Source organism: Peromyscus californicus, unplaced genomic scaffold, assembly GCF_007827085.1.
Source record: "Peromyscus californicus insignis strain IS unplaced genomic scaffold, ASM782708v3 Scaffold_4__1_contigs__length_199733344, whole genome shotgun sequence".
Lineage (NCBI taxonomy): Eukaryota > Metazoa > Chordata > Mammalia > Rodentia > Cricetidae > Peromyscus > Peromyscus californicus.
In genome coordinates, this window is record NW_026294562.1 from 63,253,148 (window position 1) to 63,270,172 (window position 17,025).

At 50.5% G+C, this 17,025-nt stretch overlaps 2 protein-coding genes across 4 annotated transcripts in view; both read right to left on the reverse strand.

Moving 5' to 3' along the window:
• Positions 1-9,767: 9,767 nt before the first annotated feature.
• On the reverse strand, positions 9,768-13,324 carry Utf1 (undifferentiated embryonic cell transcription factor 1). The gene is made up of 2 exons (XM_052761688.1): positions 10,438-13,324; positions 9,768-10,341 (listed from the first exon to the last, which is right to left on the reverse strand). The coding sequence occupies exons 1-2, from the start codon at positions 10,994-10,996 to the stop codon at positions 9,896-9,898; spliced, it is 1,005 nt and encodes a 334-aa protein (XP_052617648.1). The 5' UTR covers positions 10,997-13,324; the 3' UTR covers positions 9,768-9,895.
• A 110-nt stretch (positions 13,325-13,434) lies between these two features.
• Positions 13,435-17,025, reverse strand: part of Kndc1 (kinase non-catalytic C-lobe domain containing 1) — a 49,924-nt gene continuing 46,333 nt past the window's right edge. For all 3 annotated transcript variants that reach the window (XM_052761687.1, XM_052761686.1, XM_052761685.1), the window contains 2 exons: positions 16,610-16,767; positions 13,435-15,356 (listed from right to left, as the gene is read on the reverse strand). In XM_052761687.1, coding sequence (XP_052617647.1) covers positions 15,125-15,356; positions 16,610-16,767 — 390 coding nt within the window. In that variant the 3' untranslated portion in view covers positions 13,435-15,124. The remainder of the gene's footprint in view (positions 15,357-16,609; positions 16,768-17,025) is intronic.

Here is a 17,025-nt window from a genome sequence, read left to right on the forward strand (position 1 = left end):
GGTTCAGAAGGTATACTCAGGCAGTTTGGTTTAGTGCACCCTACAGTACTCTTTCTGTGTACACACACACAAGGTTCAGAATCATCTGCAACCAGTACCCACTGGGGAAATGCATCCCCTGCTGATTTGGGAATGACTGGCCTGTGGCAATCACCCACTTGTTTAATACACGAGCAAATCAGTGCAAATGTTGAAAAGAATGCTCTAATTCTACACAAGTTGTTACGGAATCGAAACCACCCAGGCAATGCACAGTACAGAGGTGGCACTGAGAAAATAAAGCCACCTTCCATGACTTTGGCGGCTGCTAATGGCGCTGTGCTCTCTGGTGTCTACCTCCTTCACGTCACACAGTCCATGCTGGTTCTGAGTGACTCAGTTTAGTCTGGAAGGTTGCTAAGGAAGACAGCTAAAGGCAAAGCTGATATTTTGCTGTTTCCCTGTTTTTATTCCGTGACTGGGAGAAACTCAGTGCTGAGTATTATCATAGTCGGAAGCGGCTGCACTTTGGGGGATGATGGGTATTGAGACAAAGTTTCACTATGTAACCCAGACTGGCCCTGAACTCAAGGTAATCCTTCTGTCTCAACCTCCTGAATGTTGGGATTCTAGGTGTACATCTCCACAGGTGGCTCTAACTGCACGTTTTATGACGTGATTCCAACATTTGTAAGTCATGTCATTTCATTTTGTGTGTGTGTGTGTGTGTGTGTGTGTGCGCTGGTTTTGGTTTGTTTTTTTGTTTGTTTTGTTTTTTTGAGACAGGGTTCCTCTGTGTACCTCTGGCTGTCCTGGAACTCACTCTGTAAACCAGACTGGCCTCGAACTCAGAGATCCACCTGCCTCTGCCTCCTGAGTGCTGGGATTAAAGGCGTGAGCCACCAATGCCCAGCCTTTTAGATTTACTTATCTTATGTCCTTGAGTGTTTTGCCTGCATGCATATGCACCACATGAGTACCGACGGATGGTCATGAGCCAACATGTGCGTGCTGGGAACCAAACTCAGGTCCTCTACAAGAACAGCAAGTGCTCTTAATCACCGAGTCATCTTTCCAGCCCCTTCGTTTCATTTCTTTCTTTCCTTTTTTTCTTTTGTTTTGACATAGGGTCTTGCCACGTAGCCCTAACTGGCTTTGAACTCTCTATGTAGACCAGGCTGCCTCTGAACTTGCAGAAATACACCTGCCTCTGCCTCCTGAGTAGATAGGATTAAAGGTGTGTACCACCACATTCAACCTCTTTCACCTTGTGTATAAGTGTAGAGGCCCAAACTGTCCAAATGCTGGGATTCCAGGTGTGAGGCACCATAACGGTTTCCCAAACCATATGCCCCTACCTTTCCTGTTTTTAATTAATTAATTAATTTTCGAGACAGGGACTCACTATGTAGTCTCCTCTGGTATGGAGCTCAATCTGTAGACCTGGCTGGGCTCGAACCTACAGAGATCTGCCTGCCTCTGTCCAACGTCCAGCCCCCTCTCCTCAATTTTGAAGTTTCCTAATTTTATTCTCATGAGGCTTCACCCTGTGCCTTTGTACAGCATTTCTTTTTCCGATTTTTAAAATTTACATTTATTTATTTATTTATTTATTTGGGAGGAGGAGGTGGCACACGCATGCAGAGGTCAGAGGACAACTTGAGGGAGGTGGTCCTCTCTCTCTCTCCACTAAGTGGGACCCAGGATCAGACTCAAGTCGTCAGGCTTGGAGGCAAGCATTTTATCTGCTGAGCCACCTCCCTGAGCACCTTCCAAAAGAGCACCTTCCAAAAGAAAGAGGCAGGAGTGCTGTCAGGGACCCTAAGCCTTCCCTGAGAAGCTGTCCCCCAAGACAGTAGGCAGCCTACAGGGCCCTAGTTTGGACAAAATGGTGTCTCCCTACAACTACTACCATGAAGCCCCAGTTTCCACTATGGCTCTCTCTCAAGATAGGGCCTTCAAGGTGGTAATTAAAGTTGGACAAGGTTTCGGGTCTGCCAGAATCAGTTTAACCTGAGTCCTCCCCAGAGGGGAACAGCTGAGCACTCAGGGAGAGCCAAGGCCATAGGAAGACACACACAGAGTAAGCTGCCAGACAGAGTGGCCTTGGGTGACTAGGCCTGTAGGCTCTAGGACTGTGTTTTGAAGGCATCCAGTCTGTGGGATTTTGTTTTGGCAACTCTGGCAACCTGGTTCACTTTTGTCTAGTTCCCCGTAGTCACCAAGAAGATCCAGGCTCAGAGTTGTTGGATAAAAAGAAACGTGAAAACTGTGCTTTCAGGGAAACAACTAAAATTAGCTAACTGAAAATGGGAAAAGGGGGGTGGGGAACTCCCATAAAAACCCCAGATACATGGCTCCTGCTTGTAATCCCAGCATGCAGGAGGTTTGAAGAAGTCTCAAAAGCACAAAAACAAAACAAAACTGAGCTGGTGGGATGGCTCAGAGGGCGAACCGGCTTGCCACTCAAGCTTGGCGACCTGAGTTCCGTCCTCAAACCCAAGAGAAGGAGAGAACCTTGTCCATAAAGTTGTCTTCTGACTTCCACAGGGTGCTGTGCAGGGCAGACATTCTTGCACATACACACACACAGTAAGTATTTTGTTTGTTTCAGGCCTGAGGCTGTAACTCGGTTGGCAGAGTGCTTACCTAGCATACCTAAGGCCCTGGGTTTGATTCCCAGCACGACACAAACCAGGCATCACCTAAGGTACACATCAAGTAATGCACAATACCCAACAACCCCCCCCCCCCCACACACACACACATACACACACGCCGCGTCTCTCCATGGTTCTGCCCGGCTGACCTCCCACCAGTAGAACCACATACTTTCTCCTATGAAGCCTTTGAGCCGAGTGGGAGTGTTTCCTTCATTCTGGGACTGATCTCCGGACTTAAGTCCGTCCGTCCCTCCGTCCGTCCCCCCCCCCCCCCCCCCCCCCCCGCACCTCAACCAGTCGCTCCTGCATCCAACGCCTCTCGGTACCCCGCGGTAGTCCCATTCACCTTCTTGTTCCCAAAGCCCTTCGAGGGAACGCGCTCTGCAAGGGAATTTGTGACACACACACCCGCCTCCCGGGGACGCGATCTCCAGGCCCAGGAATCCGCCCCAGCACTCCTCCAAGAGAGGCACACTGGTTCCAGGGAGCTGAGATGTTAAAGGGGTGTGTGGCTCAAGTTCAAGAGCTGGCCAGGACCAAGAAGATCCGGAGTTACAACTCTTAGATCAGGGGTCCTTGGCCCAGCCAGACCATCCCTTCACTCATGTGATCAGCTTGTCCTTCCTACACTCTAACTGCCTCCCCCAGACTTTCTAACCCTCTCTTCCTCCACACTTTGCCTACCGACCCTCCACCTCCTATTCACCTCCCTATCCACCTTCTACACTAGTCTCATCCCCACACTCATCCTCGTTGGCTCTCCAGATCCTCCTTATCCCTTGCCCCAAACCCACATGCCTTTGCACTCTTAGTGGAGAGCGGAAGGAGTGAGTGTAGGGGCTGCGTGGGCGGCTGCGTGGGCATCACCACGTTCTAACTGGGACAGCCTTGGGAGAGACCCCCTGCAAATGGAGGTTTCTAGATTCTCTGGAGATTGAGTCCTCATACTCATCTAGGGAGAAGCTGCCTTCTGCCCAAGCCTCTAAGCCTTTTGGGGGTGGGGTCTGGTAGCTGCTCCCAGGGCAGAGTGCTCTTCCCTGTATGTTTAGGAAGGGGCCTGCTTCTGTTTAGCACACCGGCGCCTAGAGTTCACCAGGGCTGTCAGGAGGGCTCAGTGGGAAGGGAATGTGGTGAACATGGGGCTAAGCTTGAAAAGCGTCCCCAACCAAACTAGGAAGCTGCAGGATGTGAGGGGAGGCCCGGTCCCAGCAGGAGAAAAACTCCGAAGACTGAGAGGAAGGCTGCAGCTGCTCCTTGCGCTTGTTATGAGCGCTGTGGGCAGTCAGCCCCCTGCTGGAACTCGTAAATGTGGATTAGAGCGCCACCTCCTGGGAGGGGGTTTGTTTCTGCCTTTCCTAGCTACGCCAGTGCTAGGAAAGCTTTGGCTGCTTAGCACTGTCTTGGCTGGCCCCAGGCTTCGAAGCATCTTACCAACCCCTCTTCATGCTGGTGTTTAGAGGGCCTTTGAGTGTGTGACCTCCAGGATGACATGCTCATGCCTCTCTTACAGTACGGAGACCCCCTATGGGCAATCCGTTAAGAAGATGCCACGCTCATAGCATGACAGTAGGCGTCCCTTGACTCTTCAGATGCTCCCCAAAGATATAGGACATAGGGGTGGGTACTGAAGGTGAATTTGGTCCTTAAGGGTTAGGGAGCTGCTCTGAGGCAGATGACTGAGCAAAGAGCCCTGGCTCCTGCCTCTCTTTGCCAACTTTAGCCCCAGGCTTGTAACCTGTGGTGGAGGAAATAGAACTTTGTACTGGAACAAATTTAAATCTAAGGTGCCTCAAGCACAGATAGGAGCAGAGTTATGACCCCCAGGCACTTGTGGGGAGTGCCTTGAATTAAAGGAAATAAAACATTCTACTTTAGCGTGGTTGGTGGTACAGACCTGCAGTCCTGGCACCCAGGAGTCAGAGGTAGGCTGATTTCTTTGAGTTCAAGGGCAGCCTGAGCTACACAGTGAGACCCTGTCTCAAATAAAATAAAATTCAGACCAGATTCCAAGGGCTCTGGTGAGTTCTAGAACATTCCGCAATGCCAGGAATGCTGCTCAACATTGCACAGTGGCGGGTACTGGGTTCACTGGTGCTATGACAAAGCTGGGCACATCAATAATTGAGACAGCAGTTTTAAACATAATAAAGTTCAAGATCTCATCTTGGAAATGAATGACAGAGATGATGAGTAGCTAGTGGTTATAGACCTCCATGAGAAAAGAGATGTTATTAAGAACTCACTTAAATCACCAGGCATGGTAGCATATACCTTTTCTTTCCCCAAGGTATAGACATTTTTTAAAAAATTTATAATATTTTTTGTTTGTTTGTTTTTTGAGACAGGATTTCTCTGTGTAGCTTTGCGCCTTTCCTGGAACTCACTCTGTAGCCCAGGCTGGCCTTGAACTCATAGAGATCCGCCTGGCTCTGCCTCCCAAGTGCTGGGATTAAAGGCACGTGCCACCACTGCCCAGCAATTTATAGTATTTTTATATTTTACATACCAACCACAGATCACTCCTCCCACCCCCTCTCCTGCCCACTCCCCCTCCCCTCCTCCAAAAGGGTAAGGCCTCCCATGGGGAGCCAGCAAAGCCTGGTATATTCAGTTGAGGCAGGACTAAGAGCCGGTGCCCCCCCCCCCCCCATCAAGGGTAAGCAAGGCATCCCACCATAGGTAATGGGCTCCAGAAAGCCAGCTCATGCACTAGGGATAGATCCTGATCCCACTGCCAGGAGCCCCTCAAACAGACCCAGCTACACAACTGTCTCTGGTATGCAGAGGACCTAGTCCGGTCCCATGCAGGTTCCACAGCTGTGGGTCTAAATAAAGTTCGTGAGTTCCTACGAGCTTGGTTCAGTTGTCTCTGGAGATTTCCCCATCATGATTCTGACCCCCACACACACCCCTGCTCATGTAATCCCTCTTTCCTCTCTTTGACTGAACTCCAGGAGCTCAGACTGGTGCTTGGCTGTGGATGTCTGTCTGCATCTGCTTCCACCAGTTACTGGATAAAGGCTCTAGAATGACAGATAGGGTATTCACCAATCTGATTACCAGTGTAGGCCAGTTCAGGCATCCTCTCCACTATTGCCAGGGCATATACCTTTAATCCCAGCACTCCAGAGGCAGAGGTAGGCAGATCTCTGTGAATTCGAGGCCTGGTCTACAAAGCACATTTCAGGTCAGTCAGGGGCTGTTACACAGAGAAACCTTGCCTCAAAAAAAAAAAAAAAAGTCACCAGGATAGAGTCACACATGGTGCAAAGGGACACTGTGCCCTCAAGGTTGAGGGGACTATGCAGTCAGGAAACTAGAGTGGCTAGCTATGGGCTGGGGGTACAGGAAGCACCACAGAGAAGCGCATGGGACAGAGAGGGATGTGGAGCTTGGGCCTCATCAGATGCCTTACCAAGCCCCATTTAAAGGCAGGACCTGCATGGACAACCATGTAGGTAACTGAACATTAGTGAGAAATGATACAACCAGTAGTAAATGGGGGTCGATCAGTCACAGAGGAACCAACCAGGGTAAAACTCTCTTTTAGATTGGCATGGGCATCATAAAGAAACATGAGGCCAGGTGGTGGTGGCACACGCCTTTAATCCCAGCACTCGGGAGGCAGAGCCAGGTGGATCTCTGTGAGTTTGAGGCCAGTCTGGTCTACAGAGCGAGATCCAGGACAGGCACCAAAGCTACACAGAGAAATCCTGTCTTGAAAAACCAAAAAAAAAAAAAAAAAGAAAAAAAAAAGAAACATTGAGAACAGATGCACAAGTGCCCACAGCTTAGCTTGAACAGGAAGGAAATAACTAGACTCTTCATTTAACAGAAAACTTCCATGGAAGAGCAACTGCTCACATGTGTGTAACTGGCTGAAATCAGGCTGCCAGTCGAAGAAAAGGATTGTGGTGTCCACGGCCTGGTGATAGCCATGAGCTGGCCTGGCTATTCTCTGTTACAAACAGAAGATGAAGGTAGATTAACCAGGCATGGCGATGACGCCGAGAAATCCCAGTAGGTGACCACGAGTAAGACAGCCCCACAGTGGACACTGAGGATGCTGGAGTGAGCACTGTGGGAAAATGGGAATCTTTGTACCTTCGAAGTCATACAAAGAGGGAGCACAGGTTCTCCAACACCCTAGGATGTGTTCTTTGCAGATGCGATAGACCCAAATTCAATGTCATGGTTAGTAAAGCCAGTAGCCCCAGGGCTGTGAAGGGATTTGAGGATTCCTACGATAAAAACAGTTTGCTGGGCATAGTGGTGCACACCTTTAATCCCGGTACTCAGAGGCAGAGGCAGGTGGATCTCTGTGAGTTCTAGACCAGCCTGGTCTACAAAGAGAGTTTCATGATAGCTGGGGCTGTTACCCCGGCTCAAAAAAAAAAAAACAATCAACCCACCAACCAAACAAAAGCAGTCACTAGTGGGACACTGTATACCTGACATAATTCAGAGAAACGTGTGTAGATCAAGCATTAATTCAGACAGAGAAGAACCAGGAGACTGGAGATGATGCACTTGAAATTGTAAAGGATTTTTTATGTACTGGTGGTGTTAGGGCTTGAGCTAAGGGTTCTGTGCATACAAGAACTGTATGTCACTTACATTTGCTACATTTTAGGAAGACTAGACACAGTTCCACTGTAGATTCTTGCCCAGCATGGCAAGGCCTTGCCTCTTATTTCCATCACAGCAAAAACAAGCAAAAACAAACAAAAAACAACAAAAAGCAAAAACCAACCAAACCAAAAACATAATAAAAACCACAGAGTCACCTACTGCTGGTATAATGAGCCCCAAACTGGTAAGGCTGTTTACATGTAAGTATTCATTTATCAACAATATACTGAACCACTAGAACTGACATTACAGAAGCCCAGATTATATATTAGGCATAAATTTGAGGAAGCATCAGGATGCTGGTACCCTCACAGCATAGATTTGGGGTGGGATAGGAAGTCCACACAGCATGACCAGTGAAGAAGGGGATTAGCCTGGAACTGAGTGGAGGGCTCACATACAAAGCTTTTGCCTCAGGGACAGCCCAGTAGTAGAAGGAAATACCCAAAGGATCACCCCAATTTCTTATAGAAGCCTGCTCCCAACTCAGGGTAGTAGTCAGTACTCAACAACTTAGTTAGGTTGAGACCAGTTAATTGGCTCAGATACTGCCCAAAAGAGCAGGTCTAACTGTCTTACTTGGTGGACTCTATACTGACAGGCTACAGCACAGAGCAAGCAGGAAGCCCACTTCACTGGGATGAGAGCGAAAAGGAAACACCCACTCATGACCAGGACATTTTCGTAACTCCATTAGCTCAAAAACAAGATTCGAACCTCACACCCACTGGGATGGCGGCAATTAAATAAATTTAGACTTAAGGAAGCTGGCCGGGTGGTGGTAGTACATCCCTTTAATCCCAGCACTTGGGAGGGAAAGGGCAGCTGATCTCTGTGAGGTGAGGCCAGGCTGCTCTGGTCTACAGACTGAGTTCTGACTACACAGAGAAACTCTATCAAAACAAAACAAAACAAAAAAAAAGAAAAAAAGAAAGAAAGAAAGAAAAGAAACCATTGGGCCAAGAGAGGCAGTTCACAACTTTAATATCAGCACTCAAGAGGCAGGCAGCTCTGTGAGTAGAGAGCAACCTGGTCTACATAGGGAGCTCTAGGCCAGACAGGACAACACAGCGAGATTCTGTCTCAAAACAAAAACCCAGGGACCCGGATCAGCTAAAGTATTAGCCCTAGTAACAAAACTCAAAACTTTTCGTATCCCTAAGGCCATTGAAAACAGACAAAACCAACTCCTCTCAAGTTTGAAGACAGAAGCAGTTAGTTTGAGATCCATTCCTGTCTCCTCGGCTCACAAGTAGTTAGCTCAGTCAGAGCCTCAGGTGAGTCTACTCCAAGTCCAGGGACCAGCTTCTCCAGAACTAAGGTTTGTGTGCGTACACTTGCTGGTAAATATAATCTTTTATATTATATATATGTATATTTTATTTATCTATTGAGACAGGGCTTTTCTGTGTAGCCTTGGCTGTTTTGGAACTACTGCCTGGCCTTGGACTCAAGAGATTCAATTCCCTCTACCTCCTGAGTGCTGGGATTAAAGGCGTGCGCCTCCCGCCCCCCCCCCCCGCCTCCCCGCTAAGGGAAATACAATTTTTCAGAGTCTTAGAGACACCTGGGCTGTATCTGAGGCTCCCCACCTCCGGTGTCCACATCCTGTGGCTGACTGACCCCCCAGGTGTACGTGCTGGGGAGGTATTTGCAGGATGGGCTTATCCATAAGGTTTTAGGGATTAATTTAATGCTCATTGTAGAGTGGGGTCCCCCCCAAGTTGGTCTCTCCCATGAGGGGGCCCAGTACCTGGCTGGAGACCCAAAACAGCAGTCAGCACGCCAAAGTCTATTCCAAGTCTTCAGAAAGGGGCGGAGCTGTGACCTTGGGACCACCTGGGCAAACTCTTCAGGACTTCCCTTAGGCAAGACTGCACCAGTCCTGGGATTCACAATGTGGCCGGATGGGCCCAGAATTTGTAAAACGGAGCCAATCAAGAGTAGGTATTGTCATGCTAGTGAAGTGCCTGCAGCTACATCCTTTTCTAACTGCGGCCGAGCCCTCCCCCACCCTCTCTAGTCCCGGAGGCATTGGAATTTAAGCTAAAATTAGTAAATTCTAGCAGGCAGCTTGGCTGCGCTTTGTTGGTTGTGTCCAGGCCGGGGCCTCTCGATTGACCATACATCTGCACGGGAATCTTCCTGGGGAGCTGTGCTCTTGACTATCCCGTTCACAAGGACTGGAGTAGTCCGTATTCAAACCTCAGGAGAGGGTAGAATTTTAGGGACGCTCAGCACTACCTGTCCAGCCTCCCCTCTCAGCTTCACTCACAGTTAACCAGCGCTCCTGGTGGGCGGGGTCCCGCACCTTGAGATAGTTGGTATCCAAGAGGTATCAACTGTGTACCACCCCGCCCAAGCCTTCACTGAAATGCCCACAATCCTGGGGAGTGGGGCTGCTTCGCCTTCCCTTACCTTCGTAGTACCCCCTATCCGCAGGGGTCCATTCTTACTTAGACGTGGAAGTGGAATCCGAATTCATTCACAGGCTTAAGTAGAAAACACAATCTTTATTTTAAGAACCTAGGTTTGGGGTTGGGGTGGGGACACTAACTGGGGTCGAGGTAGACTGGGGGAGGGGTCAGCTCTGGAGGGGAGAACTGACGACAAATAAGGCTTTATTGGCGCAGGTCCCCAAGGATGCCCCGCTCGGAGGCTGCATTGCCCAGAATGAAGCCCACAGCCAGGGAAACTGTTTGGTCAAAGGAACCTCGCAGCTGCTCCACGTGCTGGTTCAGGGTCGCCAGCTGGTCGCGCAGTGGGCCCAGAACTGTCGAGATGTCGCCCAAGTGCGTCAAGGCCTGCAGCAGAGCGGTGTTCAGAGACTGGGGCGCTACCTGCGGGGAAGCACGGTCCTGGGGAAGGCCAGGAGGCTCATTCGGGCCCTCCATGTCGTAGTCGTGGGTTGGTGGCGGGGAGGATCCGAGGGCATGGCCAGGCTCAGGAGTCAGAGTGCCGAGGGCCGTAGGGGTAGGGGAGCTGGTATTGCGGCGGGCATCTGCGGACCTCTTAGTGGAAGAGCTGAATCTGAGCGCAGAAGCGGGGTCGGCATCTCCCGCAGCCCCTAGGAGAGAAGCGCGTGGTCCCGCTAGTGGTCGGTGCGGAATCCTACCTCCGGGTTCCGCCCTTCCCCCATTCCTGCCCGCACCGCAGCGCCTACCTGGCTCGACTGATGTGGGTGCAGAAGTTAACACCGCGAGGGTCGCCCGGCCGCGGCGATGGGGACGTCCAGGTCCCGTAGGGCGACGGCGGACCCGCCGGTGCCCATCGTCACCCAGCAGCCCCATGAGCTCGCGGATCTGGTCGTCGTAGGGCCCGGACGGCTGGCCCTGGGAGTCTCGAAGTTTGTCCTTGAGGAACTTGTAGCGGCGGCGGCACTGAGCCGGCGTACGCCGAACTTGCTGACGGGCCAGCGCGGCCGACACGCGGCGGTAGGTGGGTAGAGCCTGCCGGCGATCTAGCAGGAGTGAGCGCCACATGGCCGGCTGCAGCAGCGTGCCCAGAAGTAGCTCCGTCTCTCGGGCACTCCAGGGAGTGCGCTGCGCCGAGCCCGGGGACACGGGAGCCTTGGGCGAACCAGGCTCCGCCATCGCGCCCGGAGTGGGGGCGAAGGCATCAGACGTAGTCTCCCGGACGTCCCCCGCCGGCCGCAGCTCGGCGTCGAGGCTAGCTGGCGACGGTGGCGAGAATGGGGTCGGCCGCCGGGGACGAAGCAGCATCCCGGAGGAAAGTGGAGGTGCGTGTGTTCTGAGGCTATAGCCTCACCGGGAAAGAGGGCTCCTGCAGAGCCTCCCACACACGCTGTAAGGACCCCACGCCGCCGTCCTCTACGTCTGAACTGGGTCGAGGAGACCCTCCCATCGTCCCGCCGCCCCGCCCCTCCTCGGCCCGCCCCTCTTGCCCACCTAGTTCCTTTTTGCAGGTGCTTGTACCTTGCGTTTTCTCCCCCATCCCTTTTCTAGCCCTTTCTTTAGGGGCCCTAGCCCAGAGAACAGAGTTTTGCCCCATTACACAAATCAGAACGTGTAAAAAAAAAAAAACCTTTTTTTTTTTAAGTTAAAAAAACAACAACAAAAAACATTTAATCAGCCAGGTGTAGTGGCCCACGCCTTTAATCTCAGCACTGGGGAGGCAGAGGCAGGAGAATCTCTGTGAGTTCGAGGCTAGCCTGGTCTACAAAGCAAGTTCTAGGACAGCTAGGGCTACATAGAGAAACCCTGTCTCGAAAAACAAAATAAAATAAAACAAAACAAACAAACAAAAAGAATGGAGAAACCAAAAAAAATTAATTAAAGTACAATATAATAAGACTGAGTGAGGAGGACAGCTCGTTTTTATATTTGTGTTATGCCCATTAATCACTACCCACAAACAGCCCATGAATACCTCCAAACACAAAACTCTGGCACCCTTTCTGTCTAGGGCACCGGAATGTGTTTTTGTTTTGTTTTGTTTTTCCATGTAATTAGCATGGCTGTGTTACTTTCCCTGCTTTCATCTGGCTGTGGGCTTTGGGAGATGGACATGTTTTGTATCTAATTTACTGATCTAGCTAACAGTGGCAGGTTCCTGTAAGGAGGCCACTTGGATGCTAGATTTGATAGAGATCAATGGCCGGCTATTGGGATTGGAGTCTTAGTTCACATACACTACAATGAATCTCTTTAGTATAGTAAAATGTATCTACTAACAAAGGTGACAGTATCACCTCTTCCCCCAAAGTTAAGACCAACAAAAGGGAGCTGGGCAGCGGTGGAGCATGGTTTTAATACCAGCACTCCCAGCACTCAGGAGCAGGAGGCAGACTGATCCCTTAGTCTTCAGAGTGGGTGAGTTCCAGGACAGCTGGGGCTACACAGAGAAAACTTGTATCAAAAAAACCAAACCAAAACAAACAAGAAAAGGATGCTCAAAGTTAGTCTTAGTGTAGAATTCTTGGCCAGTGTAGTAAGACAAGAAAAAGAAACATTATATAAAGATGGGAAATGAGTTCCTAGTGACCCGTGTGCTAGTTTAGCTATACAAGCCCTAGTTTTACAGAGATCAGTGGAATCTTGTATCCTACCTACTACCTCTGGGATTTTAGCAGTCTGCTGTGGGATGCACTGCTACAATGCATCAGCAAAGACTAGCTACTGTTTCATTTTCATTATTAGTGATTTGTAGCCAGGGGCTTGAGCAAAGACCGAGGCATGACTGGGACAGGCCAGAGTGGCTTCTAACTAGCCATACCAAGCCTAGCTGCCTGGGACAGTATTATGAGTTACAGCCAGTTGTCCTCAGGGTCTTCATCACCTGGCTCAAGCCCCACAGTGATGGTACCTAGTGGCTCTAGGGCAAGGCAGCTGGTAGGGGGATCATCTTTGCTCTTTAAACACACCGTATGTCCATCTTGAGCTTACTCTCAGTACTGTGGTTTTAGGGTAGTTAAACTCCCATCTGTGTTGGAGGCTTCCCTCAACTTCCCTCAGTACTCAGGAGACCTGACTCCAGGCTCAGCACAGGGTAGGGACCAGAGAGGTGAGAATCCCTGAGCCTTGAAGGCCAATGGCTGTCATTTTTTTTCCTCTGCATAACCACCAGGCAGATAGGTTGTTAAGCCCCTAAGGACCTGCTAGCTTTCATTAACAACAACAATCCAGTAAACACACTTAGGAGCCCCTGGCCCTAAGCCTGTCTCTCCACTGTGTCCTGAATGAGTACATTGAGATGCAAGTTACTCCCCACCCCCTTCATGTCTCAGACACCTTGGAAGCTCAGGAGAGGTCCCAATGGGTGGTCAAGTGAACGAGCCAGCTCTGTCCTGTCCATGGGCTGATCAGTAGAAACTGGTTGGGGTGCACAAGTTACAGCAGGGAACCCCTCCCCCACATTGGTGCTGTGGGCAAACAAGCTGTGGTCATCAGAAGTCTTGGCCTTGGAGAGGACAGCTGAATTAGAGGTGAGTCTCCCTGACCTGGTCACTGTGATAGTGAGGGTGTGAATGTCACCAAGAATGTGGTGTGATCTGGAAGTATGGCTTTCAGTTCTGGGCTGGGTATATTTCCTACTGAAGTTCTTTAGACCCTAGGTGAGGTGCCCCTGCTGAGCCAAGGACTTACTTTAGCCTCAAAGTGGGTATTGCTTTTAAAACCTCGGAAAATGGACCATATGGCAGTAGCTTGGTAGAAATGACTTTATTTAGAAATCTGTACCTTGTGACATCAGGGCGCCATGCAAACAGCGCTGAAGCCAAAAGCCTGTTCACTTCCCCACGCAACAAGTCAGCACCATTGGAATGCTGGTCTGCGCTGGATAGCTCCTGCACTAGATACAAAATCTGAAAATGTCGGCGCTGATCAACAGAACATAATCCTTATAGAAAAGACCCGAAACAGTTAGTTGCGTGTGCATGGCCAGGACTCCCAGTCTCACTTACATCCAGTGTAAGCAGGGCCTGGTGTCTCCAGCAAATTCATGGGAGGAAACACATCTCAGCATTAAAAATCCCAGCATTTGGTCACAAGTCACAGCTTCCTAGAAATACCACTAGCTGCTTCACTACAAAATCCCTACTTCTAATGTACAGAACAGTCTTGGTCTTGTGGCAGGCAGGGCTCCGTTGGTGCCAGTTACTTAAGTATCTGAACAACTAGAGTTTTTCCCACCTGCTGCACTCCATCATATTCTCAGCCCTCCTGGCCAACAGACCCCTTTCCCACTGAGCCAAAGCCACAGCACCAGCTGTTGAGGATCTAGAAATCCAGGTGTCTGATGCCACTGAGGCAGCAAGCTTCGCTCACACCTTTGTCTGTCTAACAAAGCGCAGAGCCGAGGGAACACAGTGGATGGGTGTGCGCATGCACAGCTGCTGAAGGCTGATGGGCAGCCGTTCTCAGGGTCCACATGGCAGTAAAGGGACTTTGCTCCCAGAGGCCCCAGGAAGGTGAACCTGCGTTGTTGGTGCTGCTGTCGGTGTGCGGGGCCAAGAGCCTCTGCCCAGCATCCCTGTCAACTGCCACTGTTGTAAGCTGGGGGCAGGAGGCAACAGGCCGTGGGGAGGGTCAACTGCTGAGGCAGAAGGCCCAGCTGGGACAGAGAAGCAGCTTCTCCCACTCTCTGGAGGCTGAGAGGACCAGGGGGGACTTGGCAGGATTGGCTGTAGATGGAGTGGAAGTATAAACTTGGCCAAGACCAATTGCTAGAAACCTTGGGCTCCAGTGGAAGGTTCCAGACCCTTTGGAGCTGCCGAGTGCAAAAGATAGTTTTGGTCCTTCTTGCTGAGTGGAAACAAAAACACCGGTCAGCAAGCAGCTATGTTTGGGCTCTTTTGGAGTCAGATGTGGGTGGGTGTTGGGTTTTGAAGAGGTCATTGAAAAATAGGTGGGAACCCCAGGTACAGGAGAAATCTGAAGCTCTGGGGATGTTTTTAATCTATTCCCTTTTCATTTGTAAATTTGATTTTTTTTTTCTTCGAGACAGGGTTTCTCTGTGTAGCTTTGCGCCTTTCCTGGAACTCATAGAGATCCGCCTGCCTCTGCCTCCCGAGTGCTGGGATTAAAAGCGTGTGCCACCACTGCCCGGCGTAAATTTGATTTTTTAAATTCTAGCAGGAATAGGCCCACCAAACTTTGTGTCCACCCTGCCTTGGGGATAAGGCTAGGTTGGAGTTAGCTCAGTCCTCCCGGTGGATGGCCTCAGGCTAGTCCCTTGCCACTTCCAATGCTATTCTGGGAAGTAAAAACAGTTCTCCAGGGCACTCAGTGGGCCTGAGCCTCTACAAACAGCCCTGGGGGTTCCTTCCACCTGACCCATCTTCCCTGGTCTGGTCCCACTTGGAGGAGTCTACACCCAGATGGAGGCCTTGGCTACTGGAATGTGGCTTTCATTCTCCTCAGTTTGTCTTGGATCTTCCGGGAGTGCTTTTCGCCTGGGATCTGGTGGAAGTTGGCCCTGTTATCTGCTGCTAAGATGGACACATCCGCCCCGCTAAAACGGGCAATTCTTTGCTTGAGGTGCGCCTGTAGCTTGGGGTCAGGGCTGAATGTGTAGGGGTTCTCCTGGAATGCATGCACCTGGCTTGCCACCTTGGCGATGTTTCTTTGTGGGGAAAGAGAAGATTCGTTAGTTTGCACCTTGGCCAACCAATTCTAAGGTCTCAGGATTGGCTCAAACCAAACCTTTCCCAAAGTGCAGCAGCAAAGGGTCCGTTTTCTGTACAAGGACACTCCTTATGGCTGTGCACCCCACCTCCACCCTCTCCATTCCCCACCCCCACTCCTGCTCATCCTTCATAAATATTCATTGAAAACCTCTGTGTCAGGTTGCTCCAGTTGAGGTCTTAAACACGGAAAAACAAACAAAACCTCCCAGGCCCATGCTGATTGTTCTAGTTCTTTTTGGGCCTTCTGACTCTGTGTACTGGTAGTGACCGGAACTCAGAAGCCCTTACTCCGGCTGGGGACTACACACCTGCAGGCACGCCTGTCCACCTCAGCTCATGAACAGTGTGTTCATTGCTTCCGATCTTTAAAGGACAGTCATGTCTGCAGTACACCAAGTTGTGAGGAGCAGATGAGGGCTCTTCACCACTTTTGTGGCGTTACCTCCAGCCTTTAATTTCCTTTTTGCTGACATAGCTTTCTTTTCTGTTGCAATAAGCGGTACTTCTAGTGAGTTTTCATTTTGCTTTTTAAAAACTCGGTGACTCTCTAAAAAGGGGATCTTAGGGCTGGCTAGATGGCTCGGTTGGTAAAGTGCCTGAGAACCTGAGCTGATCCCTAGTACTCATGTGAATAAAAAGGTCAGATGCAATGACAGGCACTTGTGATCTTAGTACTGGGAAGGTGGAACTCTTCCAAACCCTGGCTCTTGCTGGCCGGCCAGCCTAGTCTACAGCAAGCCTCAGGTCCCAGTTAGAAACCCTGTCTCAAAAAACAAGGTGAACAGCTCCTAAGGAATCACACCTAAGGTTGACCTTGGGCCTCCACGTGCATACACACACACACACACACACACACACACACACACACACACACACACACACACGTGTACATATGCATACACACACACACAAAGGAGATCTTGCACTGGGCAGGTTGTAGTCACTGTTCACCAGATCCCCTGGGCCTCATCTACCTAGCAAGGCCATTCTCTGAGAAGATACGAAACATATCTTCAGGCTGTGGCCATGTGGATGGCTCTGGGCAGAAGGGACCAAAGAAGATGTAAGGAGCAGACACCAGAGGGGCCTTGCATGTGAATGTGCTCACTGGTGGGACGCATTAGACTGGGTGTAGCCCCTTACCTCTGCTGACTTTGTCTGTGTACCCCTTTGGTCACAGCCCTCTCACCTCAGCTTGCTCCACCTGTGGGCTCCATTCGTCATGGTGAAGCCCCCTGTCTCTAGCTGCTGGATGTGCATGGCCAGCAGGTGGGCAGAGGGCAGGGTAGGCTGGGCCCGGAAGCGCCGCCCTTCCATCAGACACAGGCTGTCGCTCTTCAGGAATACCTGGGGGGACCAGCCAGGGAAGTGAGCAGGGAAAATGGATAGTTATCATCTAGGAGGGCCAGCCCACCTGCCCCTGTTAATACCTGTCCTCCTGGGGCTAGAGAGCCCCTAATACCTCACTGAACATTCAGTCCAGAATGAACCTGAGGTTTCTGGATTGCATGTCAAAAGTTCAGATGTGGTAAGCTGGCTGCCATGGAAACACTGACAGCCACTGAAAGCTTTTGCTACTCAAACAACCAATTCCTTACTTCTGAT

Coding starts and splice junctions, on each gene's coding strand:
- Utf1 (XM_052761688.1), bottom strand. CDS start 10,996: ATGCTGCTTCGTCCCCGGCGGCCGACCCCATTCTCGCCACCGTCGCCA. Junction 10,342..10,437: donor ACCCACATCAGTCGAGCCAG/GTAGGCGCTGCG, acceptor CTTCTCTCCTAG/GGGCTGCGGGAGATGCCGAC.